Here is a 22,041-nt window from a genome sequence, read left to right as displayed (position 1 = left end):
TTTTTAAATATTGGTGTCACATTAGCTATCCTCCAGACATCTGGTAGAGAAGCTGATTTAAGTGATAGGTTACATACCACACTTAGTCGTTCTGCAATTTCATATTCTGAAGGAACTCAAACTCTTGGGTGAATACCATCTGGTCCTGATGACTTATTATTGTTTATCAATTTGTTCCAAAACCTCTTCTTCTTATCCCTCAATCTGGGACAGTTCCTCGGATTTGTCACCTAAAAAGAATGGCTCAGATGTGGGATTCTCCCACACATCCTCTAGAGTGAAGACTGATGCAAAGAATTAATTTAATTCCTCCATGATGGCCTAATCATCCTTGAGTGCTCCTTTAGCACCTCAATCGTCCAGTGGCCCCACTCATTGTTGGCAAGCTTCCTGTGTCTGATGTACTTAGAATCATAGAATATCAGGGTTGGAAGGGACCTCAGGAGGTCATCTAGTCCAACCCCCTGCTCAAAAGCAGGACCCATCCCCAATTAAATCATCCCAGCCAGGGCTTTGTCAAGCCTGACCTTAAAAACTTCTAAGGGAGGAGATTCCACCACATCCCTAGGCAACGCATTCCAGTGTTTCACCACCCTCCTAGTGAAAAAGTTTTTCCTAATATCCAACCTAAACCTCCCCCACTGCAACTTGAGACCATTACTCCTTGTCCTGTCCTCTTCCACCACTGAGAATAGTCTAGAACCATCCTCTCTGGAACTACCTCTCAGGTAGTTGAAAGCAGCAATCCTCCAATTTGTCTAGGTCCCTCTGTATCCTATCCCTGCCCTCCAGCGTATCTATTACTCCTCCCAGTTTAGTATCATCCGCAAATTTGCTGAGAGTGCAATCCACACCGTCCTCCAGATCATTTATGAAGATATTGAACAAAACCGGCCCCAGGACCGACCCCTGGGGCACTCCACTTGACACCGGCTGCCAACTAGACATGGAGCCATTGATCACTACCCGTTGAGCCCGACAATCTAGCCAACTTTCTACCCACCTTATAGTGCATTCATCCAGCCCATACTTCTTTAACTTGCTGACAAGAATACTGTGGGAGACCGTGTCAAAAGCTTTGCTAAATGTTTGCTGTTAGTTTCTGAGTCTTTGGCTAGTTGCTCTTCACATTCTTTTCTGACCTCCCTAATTATATCTTTACATTTGACTTGCCAGAGTTTATGCTCCTTCCTATTTTCCTCAGTAGGATTTAACTACCAATTTTAAAAGGATGCCTTTTTGCCTCTAACTGCATCTTTTATTTCGTTCTTTAGCCATGGTGGCACTTTTTTTGGTCCTCTTACTATGTTTTTTTAATTTGGTATATACATTTAATTTGAGCCTCTATTATGGAGATTTTAAAAAGTTTCCATGCAGCTTGCTGGCATTTTACTGTTATGACTGTACCTTAATTTCCTTTTACCTAGTGTCCTCATTTTTGTGTAGTCCCCCTTTATATAATTTGGTCTTTCAAAGGCAGCTTTGAATTTGTTCAGCAGGTCTTCACTCGTTTAATCACTAAACTCACAGAGTTTCACAGTTTAAGGCCAGAAGGTACCATTAGAAGATCTAGTCTGACCTCCTATATATCATCAGACATTGTCCCCCACACTCCTCTATGTTAAGTCCAAAGACTTTATTTAGACAAAAGAAGTTCAGTCCTCAGGAGACTAAGCTGTGTGCCAAGGTGCCACCAATGACCAAGGCCCCTGCAATGACAGGGAATTAACTAGTTCATGATTCCAGCAGGTGAACTATGGTCCATGCTGCAGAAGGTGGTAAAAGGTCCAAGCCAATCTGACATCGGGGAATAGTCCATCCTGACACCAAATCTGATGAGCAGTTTGACCCTCAGCATCTGAGCAAGACCCACTAGCTAAGCATCCAAGACAGAATTCTCTGGACCACGTCAGAGCATTTGGTCCACTCTTTCCGGTGTCCCTTCTCCAGTTGTGCCCAATCTGATGTTTCAGAGGAAGGTGCAAGAAAACAACAGCAAGAAACGAGACCCATACGAGGAGACCACCCGAATAGCTCATAGGTAAGGCTAAGATTTTGTCATGAATATTTTTAGTAAAAGTTATGGACAGGCAATAAAGAAAAATTCACAGAAGCCTGTAACCTGTCTCTGACTTTTACTAAAAATATCCATGTTAAAATGGGACGGGACTGGGCAGCTGCAGGGTGGCTGGGAGCTCTGGGGCCCCCACCACCTGTGGGGACTCAGCGCTCCAGACTCCCCCTGCCCCCTCCCCTGCAGTGGGGAGCTGTGGGAATCCCCCTGCTGCCCCCACAGTAGGGAGCTGCCGGGGTCCCCCTGCCCCGCAGTGGTGGCAGCTGGGGAGCTCCCGGTGTCGTCCTACCCCACAGCTGTGGCAGCTGGGGAGCTCCCGGGGAACCCCGGTCCCGCCCGCAGTGGGTAGCTGCAGGGGTACCCCTGCTGCTGCAGCTGGCAGGTAGTTTTGGGGGTATCCCGTCCCACAGAGAGGCCAGGAGTTGCAGGGTACCCTCCCGCCTGCGGCGGCTGGGAGCTTGGAGGCCCACTGCCTCCAGCAGTGGGATACTTTACAGCCTGCAGCTCCCGAACGCCGGGGTTCAAGTCATGGAGGTCTTTGGGGATTCCGTGACTTCCACGACCTCCATGACAAAATTGCAGCCTTATTCATAGCTAACATTCAGTTCTCAGAGACTGCTCAAAATACTCATTTCTACTATTTGTACCTTATTTCAAATTCTATTCTCTGCTCCGCTCCATTTCTTTCTGTGAATGAAACCATCATCCTAATGGAAATGCATCAGTATTATCAAAGCCATATGCCTCCTTTGCAGAACATCAGACCTACCATATGATTTACCATATTACTGCATCAAAACACATCTATTCCAGCTAGTTTAAAAAAAACAACCCACATTCCAGCTCAAATTATTCTGTTTTGCACCATATTTCCAACTGGTACTTATGTTTCGCTAGCTTTGCACACCTTCCTCTTGCAGTTTGTGAAACATTTCCAATAACAAACCACGCTCAGATGCTCTAAGGTGAAGATGCTTTAACAGTTCGTAAATTTCTTCCCTTAAAAACAGTTACAAGTTTAGGTTAAATTATGGAGTGTGTGGTATGAGAGTGCCTTGTAGTCTGGTAAACGAGCAATTAACTATCATACATAGACTTCTCTTCCCCTGGTTCTCAGGCCCTCAGAAACTGAGGAAGAAGTGTTCCACATCATTCTCTAGTTATCCCTCCTGCCAACTCAGGAGCAGCATTTGTTAATTTCATCAGATGCTACTTCCACTGAATCCCAATTGGAAGCTAAGCCAGTACTAAGTAGGGTTGAACTGGGAGAACATTTAGGGATCACAGTACTCCTAAGGGTACAGCTTCTTTTTTCTTAAATAACCCCATGTTGCTCAGGAGTAGACCAATTAGTTTACTTGAAGACTGAAACAAGTCTTGTGTCAAGGTTCTTCCTTAGCTGACCACTTTACAGAAGCATTCAGGTCCCTTTGGTGGGATTATTGAGTTCAAAAGATCCCGGTGACTGTTTTGTGAGTAAAAGATAGACTTCATTTAAGTCACCTCCTTCTGAGATGCTGATAAACTGAGAATCATCAACTAGAAACAGCTGACACACAATATATTTATAAGCTTTTATTTTGTGTACCTAACACTTGTGTTTCTATTTGCTAGGTGACCTTTAATTACTATTTGAATAACAACTCAAAAAGAGGACTTTGAAAAGAAAAATAACTAACTCTTTAAATCAACGCACTTACATTGTTTGGAGGTTACTTTAAACCCCAGCAATGGTAACAGACTGCAGTAAGTAGGAGTGAAAATCCTTCCTGGAAAAAAAAATCCTACCTCACATTATGTTTTTTGGTTAAGATTTCAGAAAGAGTGTTTGACTATGTGGGGATAAGAATGGAGTTTTCATTAATTAATTTAAACCAGTTATTAATGTTAACAGTTAACATCTTTACTAAAATAATAAGAGATGGTTAAATCAAGTCCAGTGATGAGAAGCCAATTTACAGATAGCAAGCTATTAAAATTATTAGGGAACAGTTTAAAATAAGTTTTATATATCAAACGTATGTATTCTATGCAAAAATAAATATATCCTCTTTATTTAATAATATTGAATTAGGGTCTCAAAAATAGTTCTGTTGTATAATAACTGTGTTTTATTTAGAATAAAATACCAAGAAACTTAAGAAATAAAGAATTGTTCATGGTAACAAGGGCCATGAGCTGTCATTTTTCTAAAATGCTATTGTTTCCTGAAGTGAACACTCACTTCTAGGTGTTAAAATTACATCAGATGTGCTAAAACTTTTTTTTGTAACCTTAAAATGGGTATATAATCCAAAACTCAGAGTAAAAGGGTAGGGAGTGAAGGATGATGATACAGAAGTTCATAGTTCACACATCTCCGGATAAGTAGCCTCTAACAACTTTGCTAAGATTGACAGGTTTCAGAGTAGCAGTCGTGTTAGTCTGTATTCGCAAAAAGGAGTACTTGTGGCACCTTAGAGACTAACCAATTTATTTGAGCATAAGCTTTTGTGAGCTACAGCTCACTTCATCGGATGCATTCAGTGGAATGCTTATGCTCAAATAAATTTGTTAGTCTCTAAGGTGCCACAAGTACTCCTTTTCTTTTTGCTAAGATTGTTGATTATCCTATAAAATGACTTGGTGCTTGAACTGTCAATCAGTTTTACTACCTAGACTACTGTTACAATTAAATCAAAAAGATGGTACCTATAGCAGCACCCCTTACACCAGGCTGGGACCTAGATTTAGTACGGATTCAGAAGGAAAAGCATTATCCACTGAATGACTAATAGTATTCACCATTATTCACCAAGTGTTCCTTTAAGGTCTTTCATCCAAGTACTAACCAAGCCTAAGTCTGCTTAGTTTGCAAGATCAGAGATTTAACAGCAACTGTAAGGGAAACAAGTTCAAGCAAAAACAAAACCCCTCAGTACAAACAAATCAAAAAACAAACCTAATCAGTAAAGTAACTCAGATTAGCATTGTGAGATGACAGAGATTCCAGCTCTCACAAATATATGTTTTATGAATAGGACCCTACCAAATTCAAGGCCATGAAAAACATGTCATGGACCGTGAAATCTGGTCTCCACCCCCCCGGTGAAATCTGGTCTTTTGTGTGCTTTTAACCTATACTGTGCACATTTCACTGAGGAGACCAGCATTTGTCAAATTGGGGGTCCTGACCCAAAAGGGAGTTGTAGGGGGGTTGCAAGGTTATTTTACGAAGGGGATTGCAGTATTGCCACCCTTTCTCCTGCACTGCCTTCAGAGCTGGGAGGCTGAAGAGTGTTAGCTGTTGGCCGGGCGCCCAGCTCTGAAGGCAGCAACCAGCCAGCAGCAGTGCTGAAGTAAGGGTGACAATACCATACCATGCTAGCCTTACTCCTGCGCTGCTGCTGGCAGCAGCTGTCTTCAGAGCTGGGATCCCAGCCAGCAGCCACAGCACTCCAGCTGCCCAGCTCTGAAGGCAGCGCGGCTACCAGCAGCAGGGCAGAAGTAAGGGTAGCAGTACCAAAACTCCCCCCTACAATAACCTTGGAACCCCACCACCACTACAACTCCTTTTTGTGTCAGGACCCCTACAATTACAACACCTTGAAATTTCAGATTCAAATAGCTGAGATCATGAAATTAACTATTTTTTAAATCCTATGACCGTGAAATTTACCAAAAACGGACTGTGAATTTGGTAGGGCCCTATTTATGAACCTGTCAATCAAAATGCTGCTCTGATTGGCATGAATCTGGAGAAACAATGAACAGCAGTTAAGCTCCTTGGAAATTACGCTGCTGTAACACAGCAGAATTTGACAACAGTGCTATTCATCATGGATACTTTGTACAGAAACTAAGTACTGAATAGCTAATTACAGGGAAAGGGCAACAGCTACATGAACTATAGAGCAGTGCCATATATCTGCCAGCAGAGAGAAGTAATTGCAATTAGGTCAGCACTCAGTATCAGCGAGTAGGTAGGAAGGAGATTTTAAAGTTTTAAAACAATAACGAAAGAGAAAGGAGCTACTGTTCTGAACAACCACACTGAATATGAATAGGGATTTAGAGAAACATTGTGAAGCATTTAAAGAATCAGTGCTTGCTACTGGGTTATGTATAGTACACTTAAAGCTTTATCAGTCAAATTCAAACAAATAATTACCAACAGAACTATTAGAAAGTAGGGCAATGGTGGGCAACCTACAACCTGTCGGGGTAATCCACTGGCGGGCTGCCAGACAGTTTGTTTACATTTGCACAGCCGCCCGCTCTGCTTCCCGCAGCTCCCATTTGCTGGGAACAGCAAACCGCAGTGACTGGGAGCTGCAGGCGGCCATGCAAATGTAAATAAACCGTCTGGCGGCCCTCTAGTGGATTACCCTGACAGGTCACAGGTTGTCAACCAATGAAGTAGGGACTTTTGGAGAAAATTAAGAACGTGAATTAAGACATTGGGGCACATTACCAAATATCTGATGAAATGTTAGATGTTAAATTACATAGTATTTATATTGGAAGTAGTGAAGTGAGCTATACAAGCAATGTAATAGATTAATCAATGGTCCAAAATAAAGACATCCATCTAAATGTTTATTTCTTTAACAGATTACTTTTCCTTGACTATAGATATTTCACAGCTCTTATCAAAGTAGGCCAGATCTGTTTCATTTCCCTAAGGTTAAGCTGATGAACAGTACACGGAGTATTCGTCAGCTGAGGAATGGTCATCATCCAATTGCAAAAACAGTGCAAGCAATTTCTCTTCTGTCCTATTTTCTTTGGTATGGATGTGGTATAGTGTATTCTAGAAACGACTGATATTCCCAGATTCATATGTCATAACCTTTAATTCCCATGTATATTGAATCAAAACAAAAAAGGGAATTGTGTAAGACTGTTCTTAATTTATTTCAGGAAAGAGAAGGCTGCATAAGGAAGTTTTTAAAGAAATTATATTGCAGGATCTCATTAGATACAGGAAGTGTGTTCAGCCATTGGAAAGTGTATGCGGGAGGGACAGCTTTTCATTTGTTTAGCAGCTCAATGAGCAACACTGACTTACTCCAGTGAGAGCTGCAACCAGCAATCCTCAGCTGGAAGGACAGGTTAGCCTGCTGTGGTGCCTTTAAGGTAGTAGAGCAAAAGGGAAAAAAAAAATCAAAACCAAACATGCCATGTCAACAAAATATTCTAATTCTAGTTCCACTAATAATTAACAAAATTAATTATTTGCTTTTGGAAAGTTTTCTCTGGACTTTTCCACTTGTATTCAAGAGCTTCAATTATAAAATAGTATAAGAAAAAGAGTTCTATTCTTTTAAAGTTGTACACATATTTGGTGCATCTTAGTGGCAAAAAAATCAATAGATAAAACTGACTACAACCATTTCTAATATGGACAGGAGCTTTGAAAGTTATTCCTTGCAAAAGCATCTGAGCTTAGACCCCCTGGGTCACTGAACAGGGACTGAATCCTAATGCTGAACTGTGTCATACCTATGTAGTTTTTGATGTATAAATAGAAGTCATCCTTATATCACCAACCATCAGTTTTCTAACAACAGTAAAGTACAGATTAACTGAAAACAAAAGCAATTAATTGCTTTTGTCAAATATTACTCCACAGTGAAATGGCATACTCTGTATATTCTCAGATTCCATCAGCGTGTGGTACTCAAGTTCTCACACAGGCTGTTTCTTGCTTATAATTTTTTTTTCTCTGATGCATATCGCAATAGTATTTTGAGCATTTAGTAAACAATGAATTTACCTACAACAGACCTATGATGCAGAGAAGTATTATTGCCATTTCACAGACAGGGAAACAGAGGCACAAAAGGGCAAAGGCGTATAGGTCACACATGAAGCCAGTGGCAGTGATGCAGTATGTCCATGTTTACGGATTTATTTTTTTAACATAAAAATAAATATATTTACCATTAATTTAATCTAGGCCAATGAACATGGTATTAGCTACTAGATATTCTGTAGGTTTTGCTTCTGAATTACCATCTGCTTATTTTACATATATTTATTTCCCCCTGCAGCTTCTGAACTAAAATGTATCACTCTATGATCTAGCTAACAATACTGCAATATTTCATGTCCAGTTACTCTTTTAAATATCCACATTGAGATGAATGTGAATATGAAAATAAACCCCAAATCTATACTTATTGTCAGTTACGTTACATGCTTTACAGGCTGCTTCTTTTCCAAACAGAAGACTCAGTTTTCTTGCTATTAGCTATATTTTGCTAGCGTGCAATTGTGTTTGACCCACCCGTATTTACGTACGTGGTGGTTTCTATTACCACCATCCATGTAGGAAGTACACAAACGTCTTCTGAACTACAGTGTAAATATTAATACCTTGACATTCAGTTGAAATACACCAACCATGTAAGTTTTGTCCTTATGCCTCATTATTGCTCAATTTTAAGTCAGCTCCTACCATTACATTAGTTAAAGTACACATCTGTTATTTTTATTACAGCTAATAAATGTGGATATCAACTTCTCAGCCATCAAGAAAACAAATAATAGGTGTCAGTCTTTTATCCTGTATGATTTGTTTAACTGAAATCGAGCACTTTTAAAGAAAATAAATTGAAAACTTCTCCCCAAAGAAAAGTGAAAGGCAGGAATATATTCATAAGGAGTTTTTATAAATTGCGCAAATATTAAAACAAAATAATCTCTAAATTAAGATCAGTGAAACTAAAAACAAAATAGCTAAACTAAAGGCCATTCACTGATTTCAAAACATTTTTAACAAAAAGCATTACAGCTGTCAGGGGAAAGAGGATTCAGCTGATTGTTTCATCTTAGAATTGCATGACCAGAATACATCAATTTTACTTTGTATTTTGTGTTCATTTTTTTTCTTTCAGTATTCCTCACCAGTGGTAAAACGTTAATTTAACACAGAAAAAAACCCCATAATTAAGTCATGTGTACCTTTAGCCCAGCATATTGGGAATGGACTACAGCCGCTTTTCTCCATATAGATAGCACCTGCTTGTTTCCGGGCCTGTTGGCCTGCCAATTCCAACAACAACATACACACAATCGTATAGAGATCAAGCCAGGCTTCAGCATACAATGTCCCAATTCAGTGCTCCAATAGTATTTGCTCCTGCAGGGGGGCTGGGAAGCCAGCCACTTGAATGTATTCAATCCACAAGCAAGGAGAAAACTATTAACCTTGCCTACATTTGGTCTCTTTTCATCTAGTTTGCAGGAGAGGTAGAAGCAAAATACTGTGGTATTCCTCTGGTAATATATTCCAGCAGCATGAAGAATGCCTTTCAGTTACAGAATCGTCTCATGCCTCAACAATTTCAAGCACAGACCATCCTTTTCCACGGTGAGCTACTGAACAGAATGCTACCAGCCAGTAATGTGACTGTGTGTGTGTGTGTCTGTATTCCTAGATTCATTCAGGAGGGAGGAGGGAGGGAAGGAGGAGCAGGAGGGAAGGCGATTAGCAAGCACCTTATTAATATGCTAATCTCACCCTTCTGTTCAATTCACACAGCAGACTCCTGTTTACAAAACTGACAGCAGATTCTAAAATTGACTAAGCTGCAAATCAAGCCTGACCCAGGTCATGTCTATAGAGGTGCTCCCCCAACCATTTTTGTTTTAAATTCATGCCTCTGGTATTTTACCAACCTATCTTGACATTTGATTTTCAATAACTTCCCTAATAAGATAAGAACAATGAAAAACTGAACAATGAATAACTTGAAAATGTAGAGCATCCTGAAGTATCCAGCAGAACAAAAATGTTTTAGTAAAAACAAAATAATACAAAAAATAATAAAAAAGCTTACTCACTTGATATTTTCCATCAGATTTAGAGATTATTTTACAGTAAATTTAGCTTTATAAAACATACAGCAAGAGCGGATTCAAATGTCCCTAAACTTCAATGGAAGCAGGACTGAGCTCTAGATCAGGAACCTAACTTAATCGCATTTTTTAGAATTAAACTAGAGGAGAAACAATTACAGATCAAAACATTGGTGAAAGGTTAACACTAAGGAAATAGGACACCACAGTGTCTACTGTAATCAGTACCATAGCTAGCTCCCCTCTAAAAATATGACCACTGCTTTATTCTCTTGCAGCTGAGAGAAGGCATAGGTCATCACATATACTTACCTATCCACACATATTACACTTCATGTATAAAAGGTTAACTGAAGATAGATTTGATTTCCTTTCAATATCTGTGCACCAGGAATAAAAATGATATTTTACATTATGTTTAATATACATTTATGCACATGCAATAATACCATATAGAATTCATTTCTGCCGAATCACCTGTTCATGTTATATACTGAAATGAAATGTTTATTAACCATGTTGAAGAATCCTTTTTCTATAACAAGCTGTGTGCACTATTGGGGGCGTGTGCCTGTGTACGTGTATAGCACGTATGTAGACAAACAAAAATTACAAAACTCCCATCTTCTCTCTTCTAGTAGAAGGTTCCACAGTACACATTATAAACATATGTTTCATTACAGAACATAACAAAAAAGTAGATTCAGCCTAAATAATTACTATAAACCCTTAAGAGTGGTATATTTTGTCCCTATCATTAAACTATTCATAAATTCCATATTAGCCATCTCTAATGTACAGTCCTCAAGAGAGAGACAAGGTGAGTGAGGTAATATCTTTTATCGGACCAACTTCTTGTGGTCAGAGAAACAAGCTCTGTGTTAGCTCATAAGCTGGTCTCTCTCACTGACAGAAATTGGTCCAATAAAAGGTATTACCTCACCCATCTGGTCTCTCTAGTATCCCGGCACCTGCATGGCTACACCACCACCACATCATCCTCTACAACCACTACACCACCACCATCCTCAACAGTAAGACATAGAGCTTAAATAACTAAGACTGTTACCAAAAGAGAGCTAGTTTTACGTTAACACAATCACTAAACTGACCCATTTGCCTAGGTGTAACAGCACAAACAATAATCTCCATTACATATTTCATTAAATTTATGTGTCTACAGATTATATCCCTGCCATTTTGGTTTCTCAAAGCAGTTTGATGCAGACAACCAGAAAGGTCCATTTAGAGTCTCTGGGTAACAAATACTGTTGCTTCCTTCCAAAAGTACAATTTTTTTTCAATTTAAAAGAAAAGTTATCCACTGCAAAAATAGAGATTAGAGCACAACCAAGCCACAGATGTTCTGCATCAGTGCCCAGGCACAATGACCAAAGCTCTTTCTGGGGCTGAAGAGAGCCAAAGAGACTTAGGGATATGCAGGGTGTCTCCTCCCCTTAAAGTTTTTGAAACTATAGAATACTGCAGAAGCAGTCAAATCCTGTCAGCTGTGGGTTCTTATATGTTCACCTTTAAGGACATAACAGCACAAGCAATAGTAGAGGTAACAGTTCTTATTCATTTCAACGATATATCTGGTACAAGGTAATTATTGTTATTGCTACTGTTACTTGTTCAGGGCTGATAATGTGCTTGGTTCTGTGCAATAGGCAAATGTAAGAGGCAGAAGAAGGATGGTCTTGTAATTAAGACTCTGGCCAGGGGCTCAAGAAAGCTGATTTTAATATCCAGTTCTGTTACCGACCTCCTTTATGACCATGAGGAAGTCAGTCTTTTTTTTACCTTAGCTCCCCATCTGTAAATTAAAGGACAATATTTCCTTTCTCCCACCCTTTTCCTGTTTGTCTATTTAGAGTGTAAGTTTCCCAGGACAGGAACTTTCTTACTATGTGTAGGTGCAGCCTCAAGCAAAACAGAGCTGTGATATTGGTTCGGGCTTCTAGTTGCCACTGGAATACAAATAAATAATATCTCGCCTACCCTGAAGAGTTTACAGTCCAAAAGAGACACATACAGAAGACAGCACTTAAAAGGATGTTCTAGTAAATCCAGGAGGTCAGATTGGTTTTGGACTTTTTATTTAATTCTTATTTTAATAGAATAAAAACTCCTATTGGGTAAGTTTGCGGAGAAGTGGGTTATCAAGAAAGATCTGAATTAAGAGAATGCACTAGATCATATTTTTTAACGCTTATATGGACGTTAATAAAGAAGTAGTGACACTCTGAACAAATGGATTTCAGAGGGTCCTGACCACCCTCTTCCCAGGACTTTTTCCTGTTATACCATGTTACAGTACGGGGAAAGTTGAAAACCAAAGCTTTGCACCAAACCAGTAATACAATTTTTAATATCTGCTCAATAGTTCTATACATATTGATTATAAACATATTTTTTAAAATCTGTAAATAGTAATTTACAAAATAGACCAAATGGTCCTACAGTGCAAAAATTTAAACTAACCAAACCTGCTTGTGTGTTTTCATCTGCCTTTGTAACAAAAACATTACTGTAGAACACAACTCAAAAAGAAGCCGGGGCAGCAGCATCCTACCTTAAAAATCACACCACTGTTTTCTCAGTATAGACCTGACTCAAATGCGTGACCCAGAATACGCTTTTAATACCTTAGAGGCAGGGAAAACCAGAAGAGAAACAGCAATAGCTACAGGGCCACACATTTCCCACCCATTTCACACATGACTTTTCAGTACCAGTAACTTTACCTGAAGCTGTTGACGGGGGCACTGCATCAGGCAGCATTCATGTGTTTGCGTAGGTTCTCTCCATTCACATTTGGAGCGGTTCCTCAGATTCCACTTGGCGGTATTGTTACCAGTCTTTGCCAACTCAGCTCTCGATCGAGTCAGAGTACACCAGTGCTTTCATTTAAGTTCAGTCCCTGAAGGGATTTGTTTTGAAGGAACGAGGTTCTCTAAGACCATCCACATTTCCTGTCATGTTGTTCTCTGTAAACAGTGGTATTTTGGGTTAAGGGATTTTCAGAGGTAAAGCTTTTTCTGGACTTCTGCAGCTTAGGTGGTAAAATGTATCCATGCAGCAGATGTCTTGGATTATGCACCTGTTTTTTCCTCCCCTTTTTACTGAAGGCATCCCACCCATTGATGGTGATGCAATCCCCACAGGACAGTATGGTAACAGAGTGAGGGTCGGTTTCAAAGTTCCTGTGTTTATCCTACAGGACTGACTGAGTTCAATATCAATTTTATGCGCAATGGGCCGAGCAATACCATACTAGGCCATAGTACTCTGCAGTTGAGTAACACAAGTGCAAGACTGGTTGTTCAGAGCGTTTTGGGGTGAGTTCCCCATTTTTTGTGCTAGCCTGTTATTGAAGTACACAATTTCTGGAGTTTACTTTCTTTTTCAGCTTCTTGATGTGCTCTTGAATGTGAGTGTTCAGTCTAATGTAACCCCTAGGTACACTGGATGTTCATAGTGCTCAAGGCTTATACCATCCCACGATATTTGCAGCTTTTGCTTGGCCTAATGGTGTTTCAGGTGGAAGGCGCATATGAGTTTTGTTAGGGGATCAGCATTAACATGTGAGGAAGCATGTGCAATACTATTTTCCAGGTATACTCAGTGAACCGCTTAGAATGTGTTCATTGTCCTCAAATCTTTCTGACTGGGTAGCCATGTAAGGATCATCTGCATAAATGAATCTTTGCACATCAGGGAATTCTGGTTGGTAATTCATGAAGATATTAAATAGCAAGGGTGATGGCACCAAACTTTAGGGCAGTCCATTCTGTCAACTCTGCCATCAACTTTTCTGACCATGGATCTCAAGAAAGAACCTGTCGAGTCTCAATCAGGAAGGAGGAGATGACCTGGTCCATTTTGGTATTTCTCAAAATTCTTGCCAATTTCAGTAGAAGTCATGATCATTCACAGCGACAAACAGCCAACAAAGCAACAAACACAGCCCCTATAATTTTACAGGTTTTGAAGCCATCTTCAATGTACTGAGTTAGGATTACGACTTGGTCACAGCATAAATGTTCTGGGAGGAAATCGGTTTAGTCAGTCAGTCACCCTTCCACTATCAGCGCTATTCTACCTATAATCATCCACTCATTTAACTTGTGGGTCTAGCAAAATAAGAATACTGGGTGATAACTATTTGCAGAATTAGTGTCTAGGTGGTTTGGGTAGAGCCAACACTTTGGCTTTTCTCCACAGCCTGAATACATGCATTGTCTGCATGCAGGAATTAAAAAGAAGTCAAACAGCCACTTCTGTGGTCTCATCCAGAAGTGTAGCAATAATTCATCAGATATACCATTGAATCCATCTGCCTTTCCACATTGCAAGGGTTTCATGACTAGTGTTAGTGCCTCAGTTTTGAGTTGCTCACTGTGGATTTTGCTGTCTCTGAGGACTAACTGAAGTTCCTGCTTGATTTGTTTCATTCTGCCCTTTGCTTTGAGGACTGGTTTATATTTAGGATGAGTTGGTGAGAAACTTGTTTGGAAGAGACTGTGGCAATGAGCTTTGATTGTTGTCCATCAGAGTTCAGCTTACAAATTGCGGCCATTCTACTATTATGGCACAAGTGTGTTGTTTTAAATCATCTCCCTCCAGCAGCTGCACTGTGACATAGTTAAAGCTCATTGCGGGGAAAGGTGGTGCAAGCTCCCACAAAAGCTACTGCTAAAGGAAACTTTCTAAAAGAAGGCTCCCAGTCCAGAGAATCTTCTGATGTCAAATGACACTGTGAGCAATATGCAGTGTAGCTGTAGACATGCAGGTCCCAGAATATTAGAGAGACAAGGTGGGTGAGGGAATATCTTTTAATGGACCAACTTCTACTGGTGAGAGAGACAAGCTTTTGAGCCACAAAGAGCTCTTCTTCAGGTCTGGGGAAGTTATTCCCAGCATCATAACAAAATGCAAGGTGGAACAGAATGTTTAGCATAAGTAATTAGTACATATTGTAAGGAACTAGTCAAGATAGAGCAGCCCATTAACACCTCTGCAGTCTTAGGATCAGACAAGGAGGTTAGAGGGTTACCGTTTAATGAATTTAAGGTCCTAGGCTCATCTCTTGAAATGTATGTTGATCAAGCCATACTCAATGGAGACCCCATCCTGAAGGAAATCTTTCCTGAACCCCCACTTCTGGCCTTCAAAAAACCTGCCAACCTCTCAATGCTCATCATCAGAAGACAGCTCCCCGCAGACCAGGAAACCCCAACTCAAAGCGGCACCAGACCCTGCCAGAACAACAAATGGAAAACCTGCAGACATATCTTCACTGCTATGATGATCTACAACCCCCCACAACACACCTTTCAAGATTCATGGATCTTACACATGCCTATCACAACATGTGGTATACCTCATCCAGTGCATTACATGCCCCAATAACAACTATGTGAGTGAAACCAGACAATCACTATCCTCCAAATGAACTCTCACAGGAAAATGATAAAAGACAAAAACATCCTACACCTGTTGGTGAACACTTTTCAGAAAGCGATCACTCTGTATCAGTCTTCATCCTCAAAGGAAACCTGCCCAACACTTTCCAAAGATGAGCCTGGGAGCTTAATTTCATTACTCGGCTAGACACTCAAAATCATGGACTGACCAGACACACTGGATAATGGTTAATTACAACAATCTGTAATCCACTAACCCCCTCTTTTTGCCCTATGATTGCAGAGGTATTAATGGGCCGCTCTATCTTGAATGGTCCCTTACAACATGTGCAAACAACTTATGCTAAACAATCTGTTCCACCTTGCACTTTGCTATGACGCTGGAAGTACCTTTCCCAGACGTGAAGAGCAGCTCTTTGTAGCTAGAAAGCTGGTCTCTCTCACCAACAGAAGTTGGTCCAATAAAAGATATTACTGCACCCACCTTGTCACAATGAGCAACAGGGAGTCTGACTATGCATGCGTGGCTCTAGCATAAGATGTGCAGGCAGCTCCACATGAACATATGTGTCCATATGAACAACTCCTAAGGTAGCTTCATTTTTATTGTATTATTCTTTAAATAAAGATTTGCTATTCATTTAACCTGACATGAGGGCTGCATAAACTTTTGGTAGTATAAATCGTTACAGATTTACTTGTGGGCAAACCAATTCCACTTCTCCTCACGTTTCCTTTATCAGGGACTCATCTGGAGAAATAAAGAGTCCACACAATACTCTCAAGAATGGTTTCCAAATCACCACACAAGCACAACAGAGCAGTTCACCTGCATTTCTTACTGCCCTACAATACCAACACAACGTGCCTTCAGGCATCCATTCCTGAGATAGTGACTCACTGCTGTGTTACAGGTATCAAAACCTATCTTCACCTGATCTAAACTGTCTCCATTCTATACAAAATCGTCTTCATTAACAGCCCCTTTTTTTATGCTTACAATAAGAAAACAGAATACTTTAGTATTCTTTATGGGTTACACTTACCTATAAAATGTCTAGTGATTGATATTTCAAGACTCACTATAACCAAGCCTATAATATTAAACCTTCTTAACAAAAATCTTACAGTACATGGAATATTAGTACTGTTAAAACCAAGTAAGGAGACTGCCGAAAGGAAGTTTAGATAACCAACCTAAGAAACTGGATAAAAAGTTACCAATCAGTTATCAAATATCCCTAGTTTGAATTCTTTTGTAAAGTCCAGGTGGTATGAAAAGACCACCTTCTTCACTATAGCTATGATTCAGCAAAACACTAAGCATGTACTTAACTTTAAACTTTTACTTCAATGGGACGCAAATACGCGCTGACGTGCTTTGCTGAATCATAACCTACGTGTCCAAGAATGCTGCCTAAGGGGACTGACATTAAACACCAGCAGCTGATATTTCAGAATGTACATCAAAAATTTTAACTGCATGCCTCTTTGCTAACCACATCAACAGATTAAATTCTCAAACAACATAGATCAGCAGTGACGTAGTCAGCACGTTCACTGCCCTAAATTGCCAAAAGTTCAGTTATCCAATAAATACAAGCATCTTAGATAATACAGCCAACAATAATCAAACTAAATAGGTTTCAGAGTAGCAGCTGTGTTAGTCTGTATCCGCAAAAAGAAAAGGAGTACTTGTGGCACCTTAGAGACTAACACATTCATGTGAGTATAAGTTTTCGCGAGCTACAGCTCCAATGCATCCGATGAAGTGAGCTGTAGCTCACGAAAGCTTATGCTCAAATAAATTGGTTAGTCTCTGAGGTACCACAAGTACTCCTTTTCTTTTTGCAAACTAAATAGGTACATGTCAAATGCCCATGGTCTACAAGTTCCACTGGTTTTTGAAACTGCTTTCAGATCCAAAGCTTTGTAACTATTATACATTTCACTTTTCTTCTTGGGGAATGGATGGTTGGAATCTAACTAGTATCACGGAGTGACAATTAGCAGTAACTTCAGCACTAATTGATATTGCATTGTTGAGATGAGAATGTGAAAAAGCTCCGGCAAGATGCCTCCTAGATCAACTTGAGTGGATCTACTTGGACCCAGCAAACGGATGAACTAAGGATGATGGAAAAACTTAACCACAGCAAAGGCCTAACTAGCTTTTATAGATTGACTCCAAGTCAGCAGATAAGCTTAAATCATAGTGAAAATTATATTTCAACAATGGAAACACAGCTGCAATATCTTCCCTATGATGAGTCTTACCTTAGTCCTATAACATAGGAGGAAGAGTTAGCTGAATGATGAAACCTCAGAAAGAATACCACAGGGAGCAATCCTTTATTTTCACAGAGATTAACTAGATGAGCTAATAAGTCTCTTCTATCTTTAAGAAGAACTACACAGTGTGGAACTAGTATCTGGAAAACACAGAACCATAGGACTGGAAGGGCTAGATGACTAGAGGTCATCTAGTCCAGTCCCCTGCACTCATGGCAGGACTAAGAATTATCTAGATCATCCTTTGTACCAGGATGTAACAGCTCCCAACAAAGCTGAATCAGGGTACAAGAAATTATTCTGCTTCTCCTTTGAGCTATATGGTATCTAGATTTTTATGCCAGAAGTACAGTACCTCCAGAATGGCTTACAACATGGACCCCTGAGAGCAGGTTTAAATGTTGTATATAGAAAACACTAAATGATTACCTGATAGTAATCTTTGCTTCCAAGGTCAACCTCAGTTGAAGATCTTGGATGAGAAGAGCAGGAAACAGGAACAAAGGTAGGGTCACTATTCCTCACATCTCTATTAAGCATGGTTCCCAAACGAGTTCACTGGGGGGGGAAGAGTAGGCACCTTATGGCATTATACAGATGTTGTGGCCAGTCCTCAGGAGTCAGGTCCCGAGGAAAAAAATCTGTTCAGCAAGCAATATCGTTAACAGATGGTATAGAATGCATTTGACTCTCCCTTATGAAATCTTCAAGAGCACCAGTTTCAGGCCTTGCAAAATAACTGTCTAAAGCATTTCAAATTCCGTAAACCTTTACGCCCCAAAAACAGTGGCAAGGACTGAAGCAAACTGAACGTGGGTCATAAACAAAGAGACTTGCCTTTAAACAATGTATTCAGTGCTTTAATATATTTTTAACACTTGGACTTAAAGGGCCACTGTCAATGGGACAACCAATGCACTTAAAAAAATTAGTAGTTGCAGGTACTACATGCATCTTCAACTTCCCATGCCAACGTTTATGATTTTACAATCACTTTTTTTTAATTGACTCTCTTTTTCCTGCAGCTCTGTGAAAAATCTGTATGAATTAAAAAGGAAACTGACTTGCTATGCCAGTAAAGCAGCGAAACTATCTATACACAAAGGACTGCCAAACGCATCACGTACACGAAAGCTACCTGAAGAAATACGTATTTTTTCTCATTCCATCTTTCAGTTATAGTCATCTTATGTGCAACAGTAAGTTTGAAGAAAAAAACAGACATGCAGGTGATTTTTTTTTCTTTTGGTTGATGGTAGCCCATCAATTGTAGTTTATATTTTGGTAGGAAATTCCAAGCCACTCCTGATTCAAGCCCTGAGAACCACAAAACTCTCTACAAATTAACATTTTATGTAACTATACAAGATCCAATGTGATTTCAAAAGTCCTCCTTTCACTTTTCTTTCTTCCCACCCCCATCCTTCCTTTCTTTCATAGTTTCTGCCACCAAATCCTTTGCTACAATCATTTGCAGCCAGATATCTCTTATGGACTTATGCCAGAGGGGTTACAGGATTTCTCAAGTGTTCTAGGGAACGTACCCAATTTGTTAACCACCGTCCTTTGCATAAGTTAGTGTGTGTTGATAGTCCTAGAAACTGCAGTTCAATGTTTACATATACTGCAGGTATAAAATAGACAGCAATTGTGTAAGCTTCTCCCCACATTGGTTCTATCAGCATGTTTTAATCCTGTAATGGAGAGTCCACTACAAGGTGTCAGAGATACACAGACAGATTCCAGTAACTAGGGCATGTGTTTTTAGAGGAGATAAGAAATAATCCCAATTTTTTTTTAAACTAACATATTTCTAAAACAATTCTTCTTCAAAATGTGGCATATTCAGAGTACATATCTGCATTAGAAAAATAAGTTATCTTATTACAGCACAAAACAACAACTATGCAGTTGGCCCCTTTATTTGACTGTTGCTATAATATAGGTACTAATTTTAATAGCACTTATTTGGGAATTCATCACTTTCTGCCCTGGAGTAAACATACGTTGATAAAACCATTACACCACAATACAATGTATCTTATTATATATGCACAATTACTATTAGCAGTACAGTAGAACCCTGCTTATCCAAGCCTCCATTAGCTGTCTCTCCATATTAACCCACAACCTGAGCCCCACCCATTCTCCTGATTATCTGAATTCTTTATTATCCCATCTGGTCCCAGTCCCTATTAGATCAGATAAACAGGGTTCTACTGTACTGTGATAATGCCTAAAAGGCCTCAATCAAAATCAGAGGCCACATTATGCTAGGCACTATACAAACATGGGATCCTACCGCCAAACACTTATAACCAAATTTGTACGCTCTGTTCACACACATGCTTCTTCATAGCTTCATCCCACACCCACCCATGTGATGCACTTCTGTCCAGTCAACCTCTTAACTGAAAACAAGCAGCAGGGTAAATGCAGTGCAGTACTTGGTAGAATAAATTTGAGTATTTTTACTGCTGCCACATTTCATAACATAGAAAGAAAACTGGTTACATCAGCAGGAAAGCTTTTCTCTCACTTGTTTGTTTCAAACCACCAGTGAATTTAATATTACGTCTTCTAAGCTAAAACATATTGAGTTATGATCTCATCAGATCTCAAACTAAGCAGGGTCAACCCTTGGTAGTATTTACACAGTAGTATTATAACTGGCACACTTGCCTCTAAACATCAGCATGAGACTAAATGCCCCCAGCATGGTGCCAAGGATGAGACAAAAAACACTATGGACTTAACTATGTACTACTTATTGAAAATCCCATGAAACTTTTTGCAAACAAAAGGTTGTAAATGACTGTGTCCTAGCACAAATTTCAACTTGGATAATTACATTTAACCTACCTGGTACCTCATTTGCAGAGTCCCAGAGCCTGAGCCTGAATGTCTACACTGCAATTTTATAGCCTTACAGTCTGAGCTCTGGAAGCCCAAGTCAGCTGAAACAGGGTAGCTGGGGGAGTTTTATTTCAGTGAGGACATACCCGCAATCTCTCTTTGTGCCTCCTATCTTTTTATCTGTCTTGTTTATCTAGATTGCGAAGTCTTCGGGGCACAGATTGTCCCTTTCTCTGTTTGTATTGCACTTCTCACAACAGAGCCAAGAACTCAGTTGGAGCCTCTAGGCACTATTATAATTCAACCAACCAACAGCACTGAGTTAGAAAGGCTAGAAAACATCCTACAAATATTTGAGGTGTGTAAAAATACTAAGGTAGGAGAGAAATTTAGCATGATAAAGGGGTACTGCTAGGAGTAATGGGATGAAGTTTAGAATGGGAAAATCTAGCACAAACATCAAGGAAAGCTTTGTCATGGCAAAATCTACCAGCCTAAGGAACTTTCCACTGGAATTGGTGGAATCTCCATTACCTGACACTTTTAGAATTAGACAGACAAAAGTAATGGCAATAATCTTGTACTGACAGAAGAAGAGATGGCATGACATACTGGGCCTCTTCTGTCTCTAGACTCTGTCATTACTATCAGCTAATGAAAAGAAATGAAACTATAAAAACACATTCACATTACAGGGAAAATCCTCTGGAAACTTTTGAAGGGTGAAAGGTACACAGACTGTCACTCCAATCGGGTAACTTTAATCTTACTCATGCTGGGAAATCTTTAATCCGGTCCTCTCCCATTTATAGCCACTAATCACTGTTACTCAAAAATATGAGAAAAGCTCATGGAATGAAGGTTGTAGAACTTTAGAATTACAATTAAAACAATAGTTTAAAAAATGGAGAAAATGTTCTGTTTGCTGTTTTACGAGCAACAGTTTACTATGTGCACTGGCCAGTACTTTTGGTAAAATTTTGAAAGGCACTTAAGTAGGACTCCAAGCACTTTTGAAAATTTTACCATGTGTGTGAAATCATCTTCCTGGGCTGCCAGTTACCACACTGCATAGAGGGACCTTAGATACAGCAACAAAAGAGAGAAAGTAAATGTTTATATAGGAAAATGTGACTGGAAAACCAGAAGTGACGGAAGGACCTAGGGGCACGGGGAATACTTGAAATGGCTCGGTGTTTTTTTCCTTTTACATTTGGCTATATTTCATTTTGACTGTAGCACTTTAAACAGAGTGGTTAGCTAGGATACAGATTTCCAAATATACTACTGAGCTTAGTATAAATAGTATAAACCAGGTAATTTCATAAATACGAACAATCTTTACATTTCAGTGAAAAACTACAGAATGACCATAGTAAGGAACATATGAATTGCCATGTTGGCTTAGACACAGGTTCATCTAGGCCAGTATCCAGTCATTGACAGGGGCCAATATGACTTGCTTCAAAGAGAAGTATAGGAACCATGCAGCAGGCAAATGTGGGATAATCTGCCCATCCCTCCCCACATTCCTTAGGTCTCATC

At 39.7% G+C, this 22,041-nt stretch overlaps 1 protein-coding gene across 9 annotated transcripts in view; it reads right to left on the bottom strand.

Annotated features, from left to right (window-relative positions):
* PTK2 (protein tyrosine kinase 2) overlaps positions 1 to 22,041 on the bottom strand; it is a 384,113-nt gene that overhangs the window by 285,105 nt on the left and 76,967 nt on the right. For 5 of the 9 annotated variants that reach the window (XM_084620423.1, XM_084620428.1, XM_084620426.1 and 2 more), the window contains exon 1: positions 9,023 to 9,163. The exons of the other annotated variants lie outside the window; for them this stretch is intronic. In XM_084620423.1, coding sequence (XP_084476549.1) covers positions 9,023 to 9,125 — 103 coding nt within the window. In that variant the 5' untranslated portion in view covers positions 9,126 to 9,163. Of the gene's footprint in view, positions 1 to 9,022; positions 9,164 to 22,041 lie in introns of those variants that run through there. 9 annotated transcript variants of the gene reach the window in all.

The sequence above is a fragment of the Lepidochelys olivacea genome (assembly GCF_965140295.1).
Source record: "Lepidochelys olivacea isolate rLepOli2 genome assembly, chromosome: 2".
Lineage (NCBI taxonomy): Eukaryota > Metazoa > Chordata > Testudines > Cheloniidae > Lepidochelys > Lepidochelys olivacea.
Note: the sequence above shows the minus strand (reverse complement) of the source record. Positions and strands in the feature narration are given on the sequence as shown.